Here is a 21,767-nt window from a genome sequence, read left to right on the forward strand (position 1 = left end):
CTAACATAAACATTTGTTAAGGTTGTCTGGCTCATAGGTGGATTTATTTAACCGCTGCTCTCATATGGCTGAACCTCAAAGTTAAAATGTGAACCAGCTGAACAAATAGACCACAGAAATGATGTCACATTTCTTCGTGGTCGGTCATTAGGGGGCAAATGGAAATACGATGCAGGCTTCTCAGAAAGACACCACAGGAAACGGTCAAACTATGACTTTTGTGTTTGCCCTCCAACACTGCTGAATGGCAAGTTTACAAAGTGGACAGGATGAAGGACAGCGGGGGGTGTAAGATGGTATACAGGAGAGGGAAAAACAGCAGGTTGCAGACAGACACAGACCGATGTTTAACTGGGGAGGGGAGCACCACCCACCAGGGAGTTATTCCAGAGTTGCATAACACACCTGCAAAGAGAGTAGGAAGGCAGCAAGATGAAAATTGGTGGGGGGTGAAGAAGAAAGCGGTTGAAAGGAAGAATGAAAACAGCAGACAAAGCACAAGTCCGTTTTTCAAGCTTGTTTTTTTAGGCCAACCTTAAGCCCTATGACAAAAGTTCTTGCAAAAACTTCTTTATATTACGCTTATGCTACTTCAAGAGTCATCATAGTCAAATTGTGACAAGATAATAAAACAAAAACAAAAACAAATGAAGCACCTGCACATAAAAACAAAGAGCCCACAGATACACACACCACCTGGACTCAATGCAGTCTCATTAAATCACAACATTTCAGCACTAACATTCAACCTCCCTTTTCTTTGTGATTGTTTTCTCCTCTGAAGCCGGAGGAGTTGGAGGCTCTTCATTCCCACACGTTCCGGGTGAAGACTTTCAAGAAGACGAAGCACTGCAGCGTCTGCAAACAGACCATCATCCAGGACGGACTGATCTGCAGAGGTGAGTCACCTCTCAACAACGTCTGATCTCTTCTCCTTGAAACAGGAACTGCTGAATACTTTGCATCTAGCAGTTCAACTTCCAGCCTAGCTACAGGGATGCGCAGGTGTCTTCAAGGACAGTGTCATCACTTACTGGGTGTGGCTATGAATCCCAAAGAGCACATATGCTTTGACTGTTCAGCAATGAAAAATAGTTGTGTGTTGAAAATACTGCTTATAAGGACATTTATCCTAGACTTCAGGCTTTGGTTAAGTTCTATTCTATAAAATATCAGCTGGTATTGGACGAAAGAAACTCCTGTATTTGCATCCATGGGGCACAGAGCCCTCTGATGGGTCTGCACTAACTCCAACTGTTCTGACTTGTTGGGACAAGGAAGGCAATATCTGTTACATCATCCATCAGTGGTTTAAATGAGAGGTCATTTGGGGTTACCTGAGGTCAGCTTTGTATCAGTGAAGTGTCAAAGGAGGGCAAAGGAAGCTTCAGTGGGGCACAGGGTTAATAGCTTCTCAGTTTCCTTAATGGTGTTACAGAGGAGTTGCTGCCTTGGACTGATGAGGATGAGTGATGTGCACGGTTAGATTGATGCAATTGTCTTTAGTAGAATAGAAACAGGCTTGCCCTTCTGTTTAAAGTTGAACTTTCACATTGTCTTTGTTTCTTGAATAAACAGAGCTGGATAAATATGTCATTGCAGCTTCCATAAATGTTACTTTTGGCCACTTTTTAACCAGAACCACAGTCCTAAAATCAAGCCATGGGTCATACTTCTATTGTTTAGCTGTCTTTGTCTCTGCCAGTTCGATACTATTCAAGTAACATGCAGAAAAGAAAACAATTACAGGAAAGTAACTGAGATTCAAAAGCAGACTTGAATACTGTCACTTTACTCCGATGCAGTAAATCTTTCCCATCTGGTTCTTTCAGTGGGTTAAAACAAAATCTAAAAGCATACAACCCTGGTTTACTCACTGTATCATGTTGAAGTGGAAATGTCTGTTTTCAGACAGATAAAGTCAAATGAATCTGGACGGAAATGGATGGATGTTTGGTTTGGCTCAGCAGAGAGGAAAATTCAGCTTGCAGTTTTCAAACCTGACTGATAGGAGATGCTTAGGGTCACAGCTTAGAAAAACATGAGCTTTTAACTGCTCTGTATCTCTTCAGGCTTTGAAGAGAGTAACATGATGTTCCTGTGCTCTGCTGAGTGCTGGTCTGTGATCATTCAGATGATCAATCCAACATCACTTTATGCTAACATGCTTAACTTATTGACAAAGCTAAATTATTTGCCATGCATATGTAAGTTGGTATATTTGACTTTTAAACACAAGGTCACAAGGGTTCTTCCTCTGAAACACCATATTAGGGAGGAGGCAGGTGTTCCTCTTCTATTTCATTGCTAACATTTGCAAACATTGAAATTTACTGATCCATGGACTGAGCATCAGCCTCTGAATCACAGCATGTTTCTTCTTCCTTGTACACCTTTTAACACTCAGCCATGAATGTAATCATACAGGAATAATGCTGATCCTGAACTGGCCTGTACCTCCCTTGGTTTTTTTCCTCCCTCCACCATGTGGCAACATGCCATTTAATCTTAAAAATTACAGGATTAATGCCTTTAATCTCATCATAAAGTGTCTGACTTCTTTATTTCCAGTTCAAATATAGGCTTATACAATCTGCTCTGTTCATAACATGTATTTAACTTGCTTCTCACTCTGTGATCTTACCGGTGAGTCCAGATGTTGTTGTTGTGCAGTAGGACGTGTGTGTCATTAAATGTTAACATCAGTGTCTTTGTTTCCCATGCTAAGTTTGCTGCAGACAGTGCAGTTTTAGCTGGTGACTTGTATCTTTTGTGACCTCTGAGCGTCTTTTGTACACTGAGCTTTCTGCTGAAAGGAACATGGAGTGAATAGTTCAGAGCAGCCTGTGTTTTAATTAAGCAGTATTCAGTCCATTAAACTCAGTAGGGCAAATTTAATTTTGTTCATTTATGAAAAAAAAGGTGTTATCCAAGATAATGATACATTTAAAGAAAATAATGCATTATTGTTATTCCTTCCCCCTTCAAGAAAAATGTAGCTTCATCATCAGTGTTTTTGTATTTTTCCATCAATGAGACAATCTGCCCTGGGTGAATAATATTTTGTTTGTGCAGACAGTCGCTAAAATTTTCTCATAAAATAACACACAAAACACCTGGGACCGTCTTCTTTTAGACCTGATTTATAGGTACATAAACCATCATGACATGGCTGCGTGTAAATCTACTCCGCTTGGATTGAATGCAGATTCATCCTCTCCCTCTCGTCATGTCTGGGTTTGGTGATGTGTTGGAACAAATGTTGTGTGTATGAGTGGTCCAGACTGATTTACAGGGACAACACCAGTCAGCAGCTGATTTAGACCCTCTGTTTGTCTGTGTTTGTCTTATTAATTTCTCATTCTGGTTGACGGATGGCAGAGAGCAGCAGTTCTGAAACTGTTTAAAGCTTTAAAGTCACAGTCTACATCATACTGTGTGTCCATGGACTGAAATAATAATAACACCACATGGTATCATTAATAACAAAAAGGCTGAAATATTAGTTTAAGTTTTGAAAAATGGACAACTCCAGGCTCATATTTTGTAATATAATATATTATCAGCTGAAAAAGCATTAAGGTGTATATTAGATTCAGCATTGTTTGTGGAGTTTGATGGGTAAATGGATCCCAAATCAGTGTATCTCATCCTTTGTAACAACAGTTTTAACAGTCCTCTCTGAGAAGTTTCTTATCCTTCAATAGGATTATAAAAGTACAAAGCTTTACACAGGATTTTCTCCTTCTAAGGTGGTTAAAAACAGCTTATCCCTGTATGAGCGTTGAAATTTTGCATTTAACTTGCACTTGTGTCTATCAGGTGAAGACAATTATACATATCTTGTACAATCCCTGAGCTATTAGGATATGAAGGCTCTTCAAAATGTAACAGAAACAGAGCCGTCGTGGTTATGAGTTTACCGAAGCTTCCCAGGGTTGAGCCTCTCCCTCGTGCAGTCCCTCCTCTCTGCTGCACTTGTTTACTAACATTCCCCCGTCACATGTTCTCGTAATGTCACAACATGGACTTCCTGTCTCCTTAGCGGTTGCCAAGAAACAAGGTGTTTCTTACTTTAACAATAGCATGTTGACGCAGGTCAGGACCGCAGTTTTCCAGTTAAAAAGAAAGGCTCTCTGTGTTAGGGTATTTCTGGAGAACTGGCCCTGAGGGCAGGAACTTTCTGTTTTATTCATTCACTGCGCAGGTTTGTGAGAAGAGCAGGTCAGATGAGACTGTTGTGCCCTTAAATGGCAAAAGAAAACAGAGATGATTTTAAGAGAGTTTTGGTTTTTTGTTAAAACTTGATTTGAGATTTTTCCTCAAACTAACTACATTTCAGGATTATCATGAGAAAAAAATATTCAAAACTGTTTGACAAGGTTGTGCTCGGTTCTTCTAGACAGGGTTCAAATCTTGTGTTTGGAGTTTTGTCAGTGTTTTGTCCCTCTTTAAGAAGTGACCACTCCACCTTCTCTTACTGTACATGCTGATCTTCAAAGACATGCCAGGGACAGACCACTGCAGCAGGTGTGTGTGTGTGTGAGCACACGCACGGGTGTGTGTGTGTGTTTGAGTGAGAGAGAGTGAAGGTTGTCACAGCTCTGTTCCTGACTGCTGAGCTCACATAGCTGGTATGCAGCAATCACTACAAGGGTCAAAAGACAAACACACAGACAGGATTGGCTGCGTGTAGTGCTTTAATATCAACTTACAGGCTTTACCAAGTAGGGAAATAATCATGTCAGTACAGTGAGAAACAATCTTTGGAATACGTGTTGTGCAGCAGGTAACACTTGCCTCTGCTGTAAAGTTCATGTCAAACATGCAGACACACACATGCACAGTATGTGCAGCACTCATAGCAACAACTTAATGACTGCTACTGTTATCCATCTCTCAGTGCCACTGTCTGCATTGGCAGAAGTCATTATAGTCTAATAAGAGGAGCAGATGGATGGAGATGAACGCTGGTTGTCAGTGGATGACAGATATTCATGGTCTCCCTCTTTAATATAATTGTCCTAATCTACTAAAACGACCAGACGATGACTTTGCATAAGTTGTGCCTAAGGATAGGGGCTTGAGTGCTCTGTCCCAGTAACTGGGAGATGTATTAGTACTTATTACAAGATAAGGGATTCTGCCTGTTTTATATTTTCTCAATGCACATGAAGTTTTAGAGCCAGTGGCTTATGATGCGCCAGCAAGTTTGCTTTACTGTCTGATTCGGGACATACATCTCTGTCCTCTGTGTGCTCAGAAATCTGCTCAAACTTTCTGAACTAACCTTGAGTGTAGGTGAAAAAACTGATGTATGGTGAAACCTCAGGAGCTGCAGTTTCACTGCTCTGTAAATAGAGTCACGGCGCCATCTGTTGGACTGTTGAACAGTGTGACTCTACTTTTCCTCTTCAAGACTTTGGTCCAAAAATCAGAGTATGATGTTCAGCTATGGGAGGGAAAAAAAGGCAGCCTAGCACTACTAAAACTTTTCATACATGGTTTTTATCATGAGATAAGCATAGAACACCCATCATTTATAATCTTACAAGTATCAGTCATGGACAGAGTCGATCTGCTGATTTAGATCACATTGCATGTGAATAAATGCAATAATTGATTTATTTATTTACCAATACATCATAAAGAAGTAATGCACATATTTTTGCTAAACTTCCTGGTTCTGCAGCTTTAACACACAGATCATTAAAGCTGCACATTCATTAGTTTGATCCCTTTTTTATGTGTTGGTGTTGCTCTGAGGCCTTGTATCACAGCACATTATCCACATTTAACAGACCAGTGATAAAGGTTATCAACACCTATTTACTTTGTCCAACCTGCAGCTTCAGTTACAGCCACCAGGGGGCAGCAGCGTCATTTTCTTCAGATAAAGTATCTTCACCCAGATGCTCCACAAAAACATCTGCAGCTATGTTATTCTGTACATGTTCAGTATTTTAGCTCAAACCTCAAACATGAACATGTCCATAGCTCTGTCATATTTATGTTAGTTTGCTTCTAATTTTTGTAGTTGCAGCTTGAATCAAAGGAAACAGCTGCTCCGACCAACACAATCAAACTACAGCTCACACACATACACACACTGAAATAGACAGAGAAGTAAACAAACAGAAGCTCTGTTTTGTCAGGTTGAAGCAAACACACGACACAGAACACACAGGCTGAGCCTATGGGAACTCTCCGTCTGACGTCCTGCTCTGTCTTTGGGAATGTCCCGTGTTAGGAAAGATTGAGCAGCTGGGTGAAGGCGGAGCTTTACCCACAGAAACCAACACGGGATGGGAAAAATGAGCGGTCTGAATGATGACACTCTCTATGAGTCAAATGATGGATAGTGGGGACTGAAGATCAATTTTTACTTGTCTATTAAAGTGGAGACATATGAAACATGAAATAAAATTCCCCCCAGAAAATCCCTGAGGAAGTTCATCTTTTATGTCGAATGCACAAAAAGTAGCATCACTTTGTGAGCTTAAAACGCAAACCTCAGGATACTACTCATAAATCAATGTATTAAAGAGTATTCTACAGACTGATTTTTGTCATTATGCAGCTCTGATTTCACCATTTTCTCAGTTCTTATGTTGTGTTGATATCCAAGCCAAGAGATAGATATGTGTATTGAGTTCCTACCACATTATGTCTTTCATCTTAACAGTTATCCCCAACTTTCCCCTCCTTAAGATTATCAATTATTAGGGATGTCCAGATCAGATCATGTGACTGGAAAACGGGGCTGATTAAATGGTTACAGACTTAACAGGAATCGGACATTACATCCCAATCATTTTAGTATTTATTGCCGTTGTATGGTGGTGCAGAGTCAGACCGTCTCAACGCCACACAGAAACAACGCCAGGCATGACATCACAACAGTGACACTATTGGTTGAATGCTGTTAAGTAGAGCAGAACGTGGCAGGAGCTTTAAGCTTGGAGCGGGATGTATCAGAATAGAAGTATTGGATTGGGACTAAGTATCGGCAGATGCTCAAAATCAAATGACTTGGACTCGGACTCGGGGGCAAAAATACCAGTTCGGGACATCCCTATCAATGATACATCAATTGACCATTGGTTGCAAGTTGGCTAACACAAAGAGGTAGTTGCTTACTCAGCATGGATGCAGTGGGTGCAGATTCACACAAATTAAAGGAAATACCATGCACGCTGAAAACAAACAGTTTAAAGTTAACTCGCTATCTCAATGACAACATTATACAGTGCATCCTGTTTACGTTGAGTTCGAAATTCTTGAAATTTTCTTAGATGTCAGAGATGCTGAGGGAAAAACATCCCCCTCGGTTTGTCATTTAGACTTTTGTTAAAAGTTTTTTACCCACCTCATGATCAGCGCTAGGATCTGCACTCCTTCACACGTTAGGCAAGAGAGAGAAAAGGCTCATTAATCAGAGGGTTTGCAAGTGCCTGCACACGTTGATGACGTACAGTGTGTTTAAGTTCACTGTAGGTGCACCAGTTGGTCCTCACGTGTTTGTGACTGTGCCTGAGAGAGAGGGAGGCAGGAAAAGAGAGGGATGAAAGAGTGAGAGTGAGGAGGGGGGAGGAAGAGGAAGCCGTCCCGCCCTGCCCTCTGATTGTGTTCAGTGCTGTAAGGAGGTCCAGCCCAGCCTTGTGGGAGAACAAGCTCATTCCAAGGGACCAGGGGAAGGAAATCACCCAGCCTCAGTCACACATACACCCCTACCGCCATCACTTTTTCCCCTCTTCCTCCCTCTGATGTAGCCATACCACAGACCCAGACCCAGAGTCAGACCTAGAGTCAGAGTCAGATAGTAACTGGTGCTCCTCTCTCCTCTTCATCCTCTTATTTTGACCCACTGCCATCTTCTCATTCCCTCTCAATTCTTCAATGATTGATGCCCTCCCTCCTCTGTTATTCATCCTTTCCATAGGTTTCTTCTCTCCCTCATTCTCTCCTCTGTCTGGCTTCTTCTTTCTCCTCCTCCTTCAGGAACGCTTTTGCTCTGTTTATTCTCTGAAGCTCTGACTTCCTAACAAGGTAAAGCTTAACCAGCGTTCTCTAGAGTTGGTACTTTCACACCCAATATGGAAGTCCTGCTTCATCCCATGTGGCCGTGTGGTGTTGTTTACGAGGGACTCACGTGCTGAGAACGGCACTGGACATCATCCTGACAGATGGGCACATGGCTTTATGCTTATCAAGCAAACAGCAGAGTGTGTTTGAATTTCACATCTATAAGAGCATACCACATGGTGGGCGTAGGAATATTTGTCTAGACTTAATGCACATAAACACTCCTATTCCTCATCTGAATATTACCACAGATATAGGAGAAATAATCATAGCAATAATATAACGCTGAAGTCATCACTGGGTCAGGACAACCACAGTGGCTTCATCTCTCCTTGTAGCATGATGCAATGCTTCATTATTTTGTCAATGCCCTGACTCAGACTCTGCCCTAAAATAGACTTTGTGGGTCATACATGAACAGAAAAACTCTTTTCTGTCAGACTCTGGGAACTGGACAACTTTTGTAAGACTTGGAAAAGTGTTCTCCGGTAGGATTTTGTGGTGCCACCCACATCGAAGGTCTCTAATTAAGAAGTCAAACTGACTCTCAAATGTTACCCCCCATGTGCAAATATAGTCCTGAGAGTGCTGAAATAGAAACTAACTGTACCATGATGTAATTACACATTCAACCCAGAACAGAAAGGCTGTCACTTTCCCCTAGTTTCAGTGTGTTTGGTCCTTGTTTGTTTGAATAAAGTGAAGTGTATCTTTTTTTTCAAATACGTTAACTCACGAACACGTTATTGTTTCTGGCCGTTGTGTTCAGAGCTTTACTAATGACCTGTCAGTCAAGTTAAACACTGCAGAAAAATACCGAAAGACTTGTCACCTCTAAGTGGATGAATGAAGCTGTTGTCCCTGCGAAAGATAAGAAAAATAAATTCAAGACCTTGGCTGCTTGACCTTTTGCTGCTTTTGACACTTAACCTTTGACCCTGAGGACAACAGATGGCTTGTATAAGTTTATAGAAACTCAAAGCTGCAAAAACATCTAGTAAACTCAGGGTAAAGTAAATAAAAGAGTTACATCACAAATACCTAATAGACTTAATTTTTTGGTGCTTATGCACAATCAAAGTTTCACTCTTTGTTGAGTCTTAATCCTAAATTTAAACAAACTTTAGATGATAAGGACCAGAGCAAGTATGTGTCAGAACAAAGAGTCTAGGGACTGTTTTATAAATAAATTCTGTATTAGAAGAACATTAATCAGAAAGTACATGGTGTTTAAGAAGCTCTTCATGTGTCTTGAGGTAAGAAAGATTACAGGGAGTGTACAGCTTAGAAAACAGACGACTGACGACATAACACAGGATAATATATACATTATCTCCTCTCTCACAGTATGTGTGGACTGGCCACTTCCCAACTCTCATATCAATGACTTATAATCACAGCAGATATTACACTTGCTGTGAAAAATGTGGCTGGAGACAGGAAGAATAACTCATTACATAAGGTGTAGCGTGTTCCAGTAAAAGCATACAGTCTTCTCCTTTATTTGGAAAGCTCACGTCTCGGCACACATGGAGTGTTTTTCTTCTTCTGTCCTTTGAGGGGATCTGACAATTTATGAGCCGCTGCTCCAGGTGCTCTCCCCTATTGACCCTTATTTGTAGACCCAGTGGGGTAGCAGTGAGGGGGCTTCAGTTTAAGAGGGGAGCTACAAAAATGTGTGGAAAGTTAATCTTGAACAATGTCTTTTATGTTGTTTGAGTGTGTGTGAGATTATAATGAATTCCTTTCAGCCAAACCCACACATCACCTCCTGTGAAAGCACTTCTTTTTTAGTCTGAAGAGTTTTCTGATAATACTTTTATTAAAATAATGTGTTATGTCACAGCCAAAGCTACTTGCAGCATCTGTGCTTTCAGTTTATTTTTACTCCCCCCAGCTCAAAGAAAACCATCATTGAAAGGTTTGAATCCTGCTAAGTGCAGCTCACTGTATCAGGTTGCTGTGTTTCTTCACAAGCACTGATGTGAGTTTCTTGATCTGTTCATCAGTTTAATCTAAAATCAAGTACTTCAGTGAATGTCAGGAGGAATGTTGTGGCTGCCTGTTACAGCAGCTCTCTCTTCCTTATACATTTCTTTTGATTTTTTCATCTCTTTTTCATCTCTACATTTGGAGTGGATCATTACTTTGTATGGGTCATTTGTTGGTCATGGATGCCAAACTGGTTATGACCAGTGATATTTTTACTAGTTTTGCTCCTGTGTTTGTCTGGAGATTCAACATGTAACCATGGCTGCATTGTTTTCATGTGAAATCAGCTGTTAGCAGCCTGTAGCATGTCAGTGCTAACTGGTGCAAGGCCTGATGTTTCCCCACAAGGTGAGGAGAAGGCGGTGAGAATGACGTGCTGGTTCTCAGGGGGGAGCTAAGACATGATGACATCGACCTGTCCTTTCATCTATTGTTATTGGGAACGTAAGATCTATCTCCAATAAGATGAACAAGCTAGCCATGCTAACCCAGCAACAGAGGGAATACCAATTTTTTAGGCAGAGTAGCATTATGCTATTCACAGACATGGCTAACAGAGCTAACACTCGACATGAATGCCATATTGGAAGAACTTCACCTGCTGTGAGCAGACAGGATCCAGGAGACAGAGACTGAACAGGCTGCTGAAGAAGCTCAGTCCTGGACCCTGTGGAGGTGGAGGCTGGCTGACTGGAGAATGATGGATAAGCTGTCATCATCTATCTTGTTATGGACCTTTTTGCACTTACTATACACTTTCTTACTTTTGTTTTCTTACTTGCTGCCATGACTCCTCCTGAATTTCCTCTCAGGGATAAATAAAGTATTTTCTATTCTATTCTATTCTATTCTATTCTATTCTATTCTATTCTATTCTATTCTATACTATTCTATTCTATTCTATTCCCTAACTTTTTGTTGTTCAAAAAGTCCCAAATATACCAATCATGTGTTAATCAAAGCAAACAACAAAGTGTCTGATGTTTCAACGTATCTTTAAGTGAAATAACTGAAACATCTAATAGAGAGCCAGTGTCCAAAAAGCCCCGAGCTAACATTGCGCAGCATTAGCCCGCTAACAGCAGATAATATTTGACTCTGACCACAGAACAAACACTGTGTGGAATCTGAATGAACCCCTTGCTTTTTCATACCTCCTTGACATCTCCTCAATGTCATGATTCATTCTGGACCACAGTGTTTGGATTTCTCCTCAATGTTTGGGAGACTTTTATGAACTGTGAAACTGATTTAATTTTCTCCTTTTCTCTGTTTTCTCCAGTGTGCCGAATAGCCTGCCACAAGAAATGTGAAGTGAAGGTAAGACTTGAAATAGTTTTGTTTATAGTATCATTTGAATGTTTTCTCAAGTTTCTCTTTGATTAATGCACCATATGTGTGACGCTGTATACGTGACGAGAACACCATGAGCCTGGCTAGAAAGTCTGAATTGCCCATTAAAGTCCATGGAAGCTTATCAGGAGGAAATATTATGTCTGAGGTGGAGTCAGCTGCCCTGTAAGTGTGTGAGTGCCTATACATGCAGACGTTGGGCTGGGAGGAGTTTTCAGAGTTTATGTTCTGAAAAATATCTTGAGAATGTCTAAACAAGTGTGTTTTCACCAGTGTCTGTTTATATTGGATAAGCTTCACATCTTGAGATCACCCCTGTCTAAAAATAAAAGACCTCTGGATGGAGCTGTGGATTGATTTAGTTGTTTTGTAAAGGCAAAAGGCCTGCAGTAGAAAAGGGGAGGGGCTGAAGTTTCTGCCGGGTCGTCAGAGAGGGAAGGTTTTGTTTTGTGCACGTGCAAAGGTACGACTGCCACGAGAGGTTTACAGTAGGATTTGCAAACACAGTACATGAACACACATACACACGTATATAGTACACATACACACCTATGTTTATACACACTTTTCATCTGGAACTCATTATTGAAATGGGTGCTACTTGCCAGCTTTGCCCAATCCCTCTTTTATTCACAGGAAATGCCAGGGGTGCAGGGCAGGCAGGCCAGGGTAAGCATGAGGCGGGGGCTTTGGACGGGCTTGCAGGAAACGCCTCTGGGGAAAAGTTATCAACAAAATGGATGAAATGATGAAAGCAGCACATGCCAACTTTCTTTTTTGATTTTTTGCAACACCACAACTCTGCCACTGAAAGTACCAGTGAGGATTTTAGGTAATGGGATCCCAGAAAAGCCCACATAAAAACACCATGTTAAATGAACAGTTAGCATATTTTATCAAAATATATTTTGAAGTGTATGTCAAAAAAATGAAAAGCATGTTAACTAGATGTAACACAGTCCTTGAGCATAAATATGTTTCTAAATGGAAAATCCAAGTTCTTGCAGGGTCCACACATTCTCCTTCCTGGACTTATCTCTTTGCCCTCATACCTATTCGTAACAATACCGATGATTTCTGAAAGGGACAGTATGGTTTATGCTAGAGATAGAGGAACATGTGTGTGTTGTGTCTGCAAGCAGTGCTGTAACAGTACGGCAATCTGACTGCAAAGTAAAGTTCAGAAAAAATTTCTGAACTTTGTTGACACTAATAGACTTGTGTGTTTTTTCTTAAAGTAAGCCAAATTAAGCAGTCGAATTGATTCTTCTGCAGTAGTCTAGCTTGGGTATTACAGCCAGGCGGGTTTCTCAACAAAGGTCATGAGCCTCTGTGAATCAAAGACAAGTTCTGAAAAATTTAACCATAAAAAATAACAAACTACCTTTTTAAAGGTGCTGTGAGGAGTTTCAAAGTGATTTAAAAAAAAGTCTCCCTAGATATATGCCTGATCGTAATCCACATTTTAAAATGATATTATCAGCACCAGTAGGCCATAGGTGATTTTTAAACGCTACTCTGTGGCTTTCTGATCAGGTTGAGCAGGATCACATAGACTTACACCACGTCAAATTCTTTATGACAACACCACGCTGGCCGACAAAGTTTAGAAGTGAGAGGAAGATCTGTTTTTTTTTTTTTTTTTCTGCTGAATGATTTCTGTAATTAATTTCGTAGTGATGATGGACTCAGGATCCTAACTGTCAGACAGAAAAGAGACAGAAGAGCAGAAGAAAGCTAAACATGAGAGTGATACAGCTCGATCTAAAGACTAAAAGAGATAGAACTGTGATAATGTTAATTCCAACTCACATGAACTAGTTACACTGCAGTGGTCTGTTCAAACCTGAGAGTCTATCAATAAAATGAAGAGTGAGGTTAAGCTAGGTTTGCTTGGTAGATGAGTGCTGGTGGGACATACCCAGGATTTCAGTGAACCCTGGTCATGCCCTGCCAGCACTCATGTTAGTACTAACATTACATATTACCCACATGTAGGGCTGCCACCTTCGAGGCAGAAAAATAAAGGACACCCCCAGCACCAGGGGCTACCACCAATGGCCTAACAACAGAGTGAGGCACTAGTTGTGGTAATGTATTATTTAAAGTTGTGCTAATATGACGGGTGGCAACCCTACCAACACGTCTTACAGCATTATGTTATCACTGTCAGTAGCGCCATGTTTGGACGGCTACTAAACTACTGTACAAACTGACAGTTTGCTTGTTGCCATGCTAGCCTATGGATATGCCATAGCAACAAGCTGCTAGCGCTACATTTAGCAGGCTACTGATGTGCATTACAAACTCAAAGCTTTGCTTGTTGTCATGTTTTAAACAACAGTGTTATGTACCTGTACTAATAAATACCTTTCCTCGTCGTGTTGTATACAGTAAAAAGTTGTCTTGAACAAGAAAAATTTGTTCCAAAACAAACACACGCCTGGTTAAAAGTCACATTTTTACGATAGTGTACGTGAGACTCCGGGCCAGAGGGTGGCGAGTTAGTCCAATTAAAACAGATCCTCCTCATAGCATCTTTGAATGAAATTTATGACTAAGTTATACTTTTTTTATTTTGCTGTATATCAAAGAACAAAATGTGATTTATGAGAGCTATCAGTACCAGTTTATTGACAACATTTAAATTTTAGGAGGTCAAAGGTCAAATTGATGGAGAGGGTTCACAAGGAATGCAGGACCTCCTCCCATTGTCTATAAAAACAAAACCAAAAGTTCCCATCTCTAACAATCACAGCAGCATTTCCTTTTCTAAACATTTCAGCTAAAAGTGTCATAGCATTGGCAGGAAGCAATTTGCTAACAAGCCTGAGATGAAAAACAAGGGAGTGACCAGGACAGGTCAGACCCGATCACTATCTGCCCCCAGTCAAGACTGCAAGACTGTTGAGTACACTTTTAAGAATTATTTATCTTGAAGCCCGATAAAGCTCTTTTCTATGAACTGTCAGTCACACATGATCCTAAGTGTTGAGAATCCTAACTCCTGATAATAACTCTTTACTGGGACAGTGATCCCAAGCACACACTACAGCCATAAATCTCTTTCTGCAGATAAGACTAATGTGAGGCCCAGATTTAACCTGGCAACTGCAAACAAATGGTGAGGCCTGAGTGTGTATGCGTGTGAAAACATGCGTGTTTGCTAACAAGTGGCTGTGAAAAATGCTTTAAATCTTGTCAGTGAGATTTCGCTCCTGAGCGACGACAGGAGGGGGCCAGAGAATGAGCATCGGATCACCCTGGAAGCTGAGACGAAGTGATTTCAAGGTCTATTTTTCCAGGTCCTTGTGCAGATGTACTGAATACCCTTCCTGTCATATTAAGCTTCCTGCCTTTTTTTTACAAGCCATCTACGTTTACTCCCTCTTTTAACGTCTTTGAATAAAACTCCTCAGTCCTTGACTTTGGGAATTCCCCAGAGTCAGACTACTTTCAGCGCATTAAGGAAAGGTTAAATACTAAGACTGCTTAAGAGCTCTCGGTCTTCTCACACTCATTTCTGAAGCCCCTACTTTGCATCAGTAATAACATTGGTGAATGTAACAGTATTTGATGAAGTTTATCTTCTTAATTTTTTTTGTCCATGCTGCACATAGCTTTGTATTATATTTGCGCCACAACTGAGTTAACCCAACGACATATTCTTTAAGACTGACGCCCTGCTTTGTGTTAAAGAATTTTCCAACCCAGCCAAAAACCAATTCAGCAATGTTTAAATTTGACTTATAGTATAAACACACTGTAAAAAATAATTTGTCTCTCAGTTGTGGTCTGTGGTCTGAGTTGTTGATGGCAGCAACTCACCCTCAGCTCTTTGAACTGACTTTCACTCCCGTTATTTACAGTCTTTCAGCTGAGTCTGTCTCTCTAATGTTATATGTTTTTGGTGCAAAGTATATAAAGATTACATAGCTACTCCTTCAGAAGTGTCTCGGATTTTTGGCTGTTGTTTTGGACTTTAGAGTCTTCCTGTTGTGGACTGCTGTGAACTGTAGAGCCCCTGAAGTGTTTAAATTGAGTCCTAGTAGAGTCCTAGCTCTTGAGTCTGAGTCCAATCCTTATTATGTATATTATTTATTGAAAGATGGAGCCAATGGTTTGGCATATTGTTTCTGCCTGTCATCGTTGCTGATCAGCTAACACAGAGGGACTAATTCAGCACAAGTCTGATGAGTCCAAACGTCAGCCTCACGTATAGCGGTCAGACTCTAATGGGTTGGTAGCACTTAAGTCAGGAGTAAGCTGAGGTGCTGAGTTCACCCTATTGGATTTCACTGATCCTCAGTTGCCTGTCAAGTGTGTTTTGAGTAGGAAATGAGCCTGTTCCACTGTTAATGAGGAAGGAGGTCTGAGAAAGCAAAGTGCAAGAACACGACCACGCTCTCACTCCACTCGTTTTTCATCCTCCTCTCCAAAATGATGAAGCACTTGTTTTCATTTTTCCCAGCTCCTGAATTTCTCAGAATGCCTGTTTTGAAAGTCTGGAGGAGAGTCACGTGTTCCTGTTCTGGCTCCATTTCCACTATGTGCTTTTGTTATTTCAGATTTGTTATTGGTGACCCATTGGGTTCCTTTCATTGTGCACAACAGGCTTCAGTAAGAGATCTGCTGTTTGAGGTTTGTTTTTATGGAGATGTCCTCATTTTGCTCATCATGTTTGCCAAGTGAAGAGCATCAGGCTGCCATGGAATCACCTCTGTATTTTTGATTGCTTTAATTCATTGAGACATTTTGCTTCAACATGACTCAAACTACACATTGGCTGGATACAGACTTGATCCAAGCATCGCATAAAACATTGTGATGCACCCTCCCTTCTTAGTCTACAAGTGACTGTGAACAAACTGCCTGATATAATACCTTTATCTGTAAGTTACCATTTCTCACACAGCCAACTCCTGACAGTTGCTTTAGAGATGTATGTGATTGATTAGTCCAGACAAAAAGCCTTGAAGCTGGCGTGATCCCACTGATGTTTTATGTTACTATCTATCAGCACTGGTGAAATGCCTCTTGTCCGATCGAATCACTTGGTCAAGACTTACCGTTGTATAAAGCTACACATCATTGTGTTTACAGGAGCACTCATCCTGGCACGGTGTGCAGCTCAGTGGCAACCACTCCCCGACATTTTTAACATTTCTAAGCGATCATCTGGAGATTTAAAGTCCTCCATGTGGCTTGGTATAAGTCAGGCTATCTATCTTTTACTATTTATTGCCTCCAAGTCTCTGACATTTCCAAACACCTGTGCCCTCACATATGAGGCGAGTGTTTGAGAGAGAACATCAGGTTTGCAGCTGGCCTCTCTTTTACCTGGTGGACAGAGATTTGATTTATTACAGTGGATGGTTACAGTAGCTGTCTGGTCACCAGGAGTGCACAGAGCAGCATTTAAAGAGGGCATGCATCAAATGTAAGACCTGAGTTAAACCTCATGTGACAGCAAGCATATTATCACAGATGGTAAGGAACATTTTACTTTCACCCCTAGTTAGGCTAATGGCCACTGTCACTTGCTGATAATATGTGGATTATTTGGTCAATGCTTTTTCCAAATCTAAATCATTCTCTTAACTGTTCTTTTACCAAACAAATAAAAAGATTATAATCTCCCAAAGTCCGAAATAATTCTTTAATTTGACACCAAACATAAACAATATCCTTTTGCTGAAACAAAGTTTTAATCAACTCAATGCGAGATGACTTCTTGAACTAATTGTTACAGATGTAACCAGGGATGCAAAGATATGGATTGGTAGTATCAATGTATTGGTGACCCTAGTCAAAATTGTTTTGATGGTAAACATTTAAATATTTCATAGTTAAAATAAATATTAACTTCAGTAATTCCATGTACTTGTTTTTTTGCCTTTTACCCAAAACATTACCAGTCTTATCCCATAGTAGGGCATGCAGGTTATTATTTAACACTGGTATCAGGTCGGTATCGGTTCATACCAAAGCCCAGGTACCGGTATTGTAACTAAAAAAGTTAGATTGGTGCATCCCTAGATCTAACACTTACTTTACAGCAGTGGACAAAAATAACTCTGTAGATTTTTTCCTATGACCTCAAACTTTAGTCTTTGTCCAGTAATCTTTTTCTTCAGCTGTAGAGATCATTTGGCATGATTAACCTCTCACAGGCTTATTTCAGATAGCACACATTGCTTTTGGGGCGGATTTATCAAACAGTCTTTAATTGGAAACTTTGGAAGCTGCTTGAGTGCTGCAGAGTGCCAGCAAAGCTTTTTCACAACATTATTGACTTTAAAGTTCTGTAGCTTTGGCACAGGTGAGACTGGGCATGAGGGACTTTAGGTTTTAATCACAATGCCAGGGAACTGTAAATACCTGCCATCACAAGGAGAATATCTGTTCTTTGTCAGTGTCAGACTCTGGGACATGCATTTAAACTCATAACAGCACTTAATTTATTTAATTTATAATGAGTGTTACATATGTGTCATGCTAATCTCCTGGGACATGATAATTAAGATGTGCATTAAAAATATTTCAGTGGTGTTTATATTTCTTGTCTAAAAATGCCCATGCATATTTACTTTAACAAGGTGATAACACACCCCTACTAATGCTGCTGTTTTTGCACACAAACATAACGTGTTTAATGTGTACTTCGGGATTCAATAAAACCTAACCAGGCCCCCTCATTTATAATTCACGAGAGAAAGTGAGATTAACAGTCCATTAATAGAAGACGCCATGCATTGTTCTCCTGACCATAAGCTCAGGAGGCTTACATAACCTGCAGTGAAGCTTCAAAGATGTCAGTTGGGTATTGAACCCCTGGAATAACATTAACAACTTCCTTCCTTTTCCATGTGATGGCGGCTCTGGAGTAAGTGAGAAATAGGAGTAGCTGTAGGGAGTGGAAGCAGGGGTGAACTCCATGTCAAAGTCATAGTACTGTATACGCCAGACTTCAGGATGAGTGATGGATGGTGTAAATAAGGGGAGACATGATAAAAAAAAAGTTCTTTGCTGTATGTTGTATTCTCGAAAAGTGTTTTTGTCTGATCATACCCAGATGAAGTCCACATCTCAAGGGCAAAATAAATTAGCAGTCACAGGACAAAACACATGCTCAGGGCTATTTACTCCTTCTTAGATAACAAGATTTGGCTGGAAAATTACATAAAACACGCTCACAGGAAAAATGATTTAATACTGAGAACTTGTAGTCACTCAGAAATTACTTTATCCTCCCAGTTGGTTATTCTGCAGTTGATATAAATTTGTCTGTTTTGTGCTTCTGTTGAAACATGTCAGTGCAATATGGCTGCCTCCAACCTCCAGGGATCCTGTTTATATGAAAATATCTTTCCATGTGAACATCTTTTTTTTAGCTTCAGGTGATTAAACACTATTAAAACTCACTTGTAGTCCCTTCCTGGCAAGTTTCTTCTGCACAATGTTGCTGAACACTTCACACCATATCTTTTATAGAGGCATCAATATTTTCCCAGTCACACAGGCAGTGAAAAAGCCTGTAAACATAACACTGATATATTATCACCTCATAAAGTTGCAATGGCTAGTAGCTGTGTATGTAAACATCCAGAACATTTACATTGGAGTCATGCTTCTGGCCACCTGGAGCTGACAAGCAAAGTGAGACTGATCCAAAGCAGTGAAAATAAAACAAAACACTGAGAGGAACAGTGCTGAAACAGACCTGAACTGTACTCATTTAATCCTTTGTTATGGAAAAGAAAAGAAAAGTGCAGCATAGTAAAACGAAAAAGAAAAGAACAACACCGGATGCACAAGCTTCCTAAACTCAAAACAATACTCTGTGAGCTCTGCTTGCTCCAGTTACACAAGGAGCTGTGGCCTATTGCCATGTATTTAGTAACAGCATGGTAGCAACATGTGCATAGATACAGCAGAATAAACAAACAGGAACGCCCAGCTTTTAACATGATGGAGTAATCAAGAGTTGTTGGAAAGAATGTCAACAATGGGCCAAGAACATGTAGGAGACATCGATGGAGAGAGAAAGCCAAGGGAATGACCTCAAACAACACACGCTTAATAAATTTATTGCTGTAGAAAAGTGGGGGGAACAGTTGCTGAGTGTGCACCCTGTTTCCCGGCATCACTAAGCTTCTCTGACCACCACAACAGCTGTGAGTGAAATGCGTTGCTGGAGGACAATTCTTCATTACACGCCAAAGGAGCTCAGGGGCTTCCCCGCCCATCTTGCCCTTGAATTCGAAGTGGCAGCTTTTCCATGCCATGCTTTCTTCCACTGTGTCTGAGCTCCTGCTGCCTAATCATGACCATCCAGGAGAGAATGCATGTAAAATCTGCTCTCTGCTCTAGAGGGGCGTTGGTGAAAAGTTCCACTGGCCACTGGGGGACGGGGATCTGCTCTGATGTTGCTTGGGAAAGCCTGAGTCAGACTCATGAAACTGGACCTCACCCAAACAGCTCCCTCTATATGTCCTCCATTTCTCTCTGTCCTACTCTCAGTTTGTCTTTCATTTAAAACAACACTCAGCCCTCTTTTACTTACTTCATCGCTTTCTTCACCCAAATCTGCATTAAAAGAATCAGTCTTCCTCTCATTTAACATGCAAAGGTCTTATATTTAAGTTGGAATAATGAAATACAAGAAAAGTGACAGCCCTCTGAGAGGTGTCTTTGTTTTCCTTGAGATAGGAAGCATAAATATCCTCTGGGTTGAAAAAATAAAACCAAATTAAAGGTACCTTAAACCTCCCTTCTTTCATTAGCCAGGATGAAACACTACTCTCCTCATTGGTACTGATCCAAACAATGTATCACCAGAAAAACCCACCAATCTTCTGCTTTGCATGAATAAAATCCTTGTTTAGAATTAAAACAAATATGCCAAGGCGGTGTAATAGTTGTTCATGACAATGATGGTTTCATTACTGACAGGAGTAATGAGTTCATGGAGGTAATAAAAGCCCCAGAAACAGGAAATAAAACAGACTAAGAGACGGATATTAACTGAAAACACAGACAGCTTAGCTCCCCATGCTTTACATTCCCAAACTGTAGGTATGCATGATGAGGACACTAACTCATACCAGAGCAGACAAACACAGACACCCAAAAACAAGGGGGATTCCCACACTGCGTGGTTCCTACATGAAAGGTATGAATCCCACAAAAACAAGCGTGTTGTTGTGTTACCGTAAACCATATGTGTGCCCCGTCCCAGCCCTCCCTTCCTTCCTGGCCCTTGTCATTAATAGTCGATTAAATATCGCTCACTGAGCCGACATCTGGTGCACACGGCTTCATCTGAAGGTGTTACTTCTCAAGCCACCTTCCATGTAATTACTTCCCACCAACATCAAAGAACCATGGTCATTCTTTCCGTGTTGTGGTGTAGCTCTTAATGTTGTACAAATTTGTTCTGAACATTCTTCAGTAATGTCCCTTTGTCTGCTACTGGATAATAGCTGCTGAGGGTGGGGTCCAGTGAATGACTGAGTGCATGCTTTAGGTTAAGGCTATCATCAAAGGAAGCCACCTAATGCTGCTACATCAATGTACTTGTACTGTGACATTTATTTTTGTAACCTGTATGACTGTGCCAGAAAGAGCTGCAGTTGTATTCGCCATGATGTCACTGACTAGAGTCAGGTCTTTTTCAATCAGCTTCCAGTCTTCCACAGCTTTGAGGAAAAGTAATTCTTTATTACTGCACATCTTGTGCATCATGGGTACTGGGATGGGTACTGAATTAGGTTCTTTTATAGGTACCGACTGAATTCTGTCTGTAGTACAGAATACCGATTAATGTAAAATCAATTGGTACCGTGTTTTGTTTTACCTAAGCACATCTTTGTGAGGGATATATAGTGGAAGAGTAGGTGATTTTCCATGCTGCTCATGAACACAGCATTGCAAGTTTATAAATTAAGAAATAAGTATGTAAAAATGTAAAAACTTTGAGATTTTATTCTTAAACATATTAATATTTACATACCACAGAAACACACACAAAACTACCAAAAACTGGTACTGTTGAGTACTGATACTGATTTCCAGGTACCGGGGCATGGTACGTTACAAATGTGAAAGGCACCAATACCTGCATACGAGTAGGAATGAATTTATTTATTGTTAATAAAATGGAAAGTAACAATTAGCTTGTAAAGTTAACCCATGCAGGTGAGTGCAACTGTTCTTGTTGACTGGAGCACATCAACTGCTTTTTTGAGTTTGTTCAGTAGAAAGAAGATTATCAGATTATAAACTTGTTTATATTATGTGAAAAAGAAAGATGTGTTAGAGAGGACATGCTCTGA

General features: G+C 40.5%; 1 protein-coding gene across 9 annotated transcripts in view; it reads left to right on the forward strand.

Moving 5' to 3' along the window:
- The window catches only part of tns1b (tensin 1b), a 141,393-nt gene that overhangs the window by 44,724 nt on the left and 74,902 nt on the right, over nucleotides 1-21,767 (forward strand). For all 9 annotated transcript variants that reach the window (XM_074695644.1, XM_074695638.1, XM_074695646.1 and 6 more), the window contains exons 2-3: nucleotides 785-899; nucleotides 11,360-11,397. In XM_074695644.1, the coding sequence (XP_074551745.1) occupies nucleotides 785-899; nucleotides 11,360-11,397 (153 nt within the window). The remainder of the gene's footprint in view (nucleotides 1-784; nucleotides 900-11,359; nucleotides 11,398-21,767) is intronic.

This window comes from Halichoeres trimaculatus, unplaced genomic scaffold, assembly GCF_033239565.1.
Source record: "Halichoeres trimaculatus isolate MK-OKI-2021-1 unplaced genomic scaffold, fHalTri1.1 fHalTri1_scaffold_19, whole genome shotgun sequence".
In the NCBI taxonomy this organism is placed as follows: Eukaryota; Metazoa; Chordata; class Actinopteri; order Labriformes; family Labridae; genus Halichoeres; species Halichoeres trimaculatus.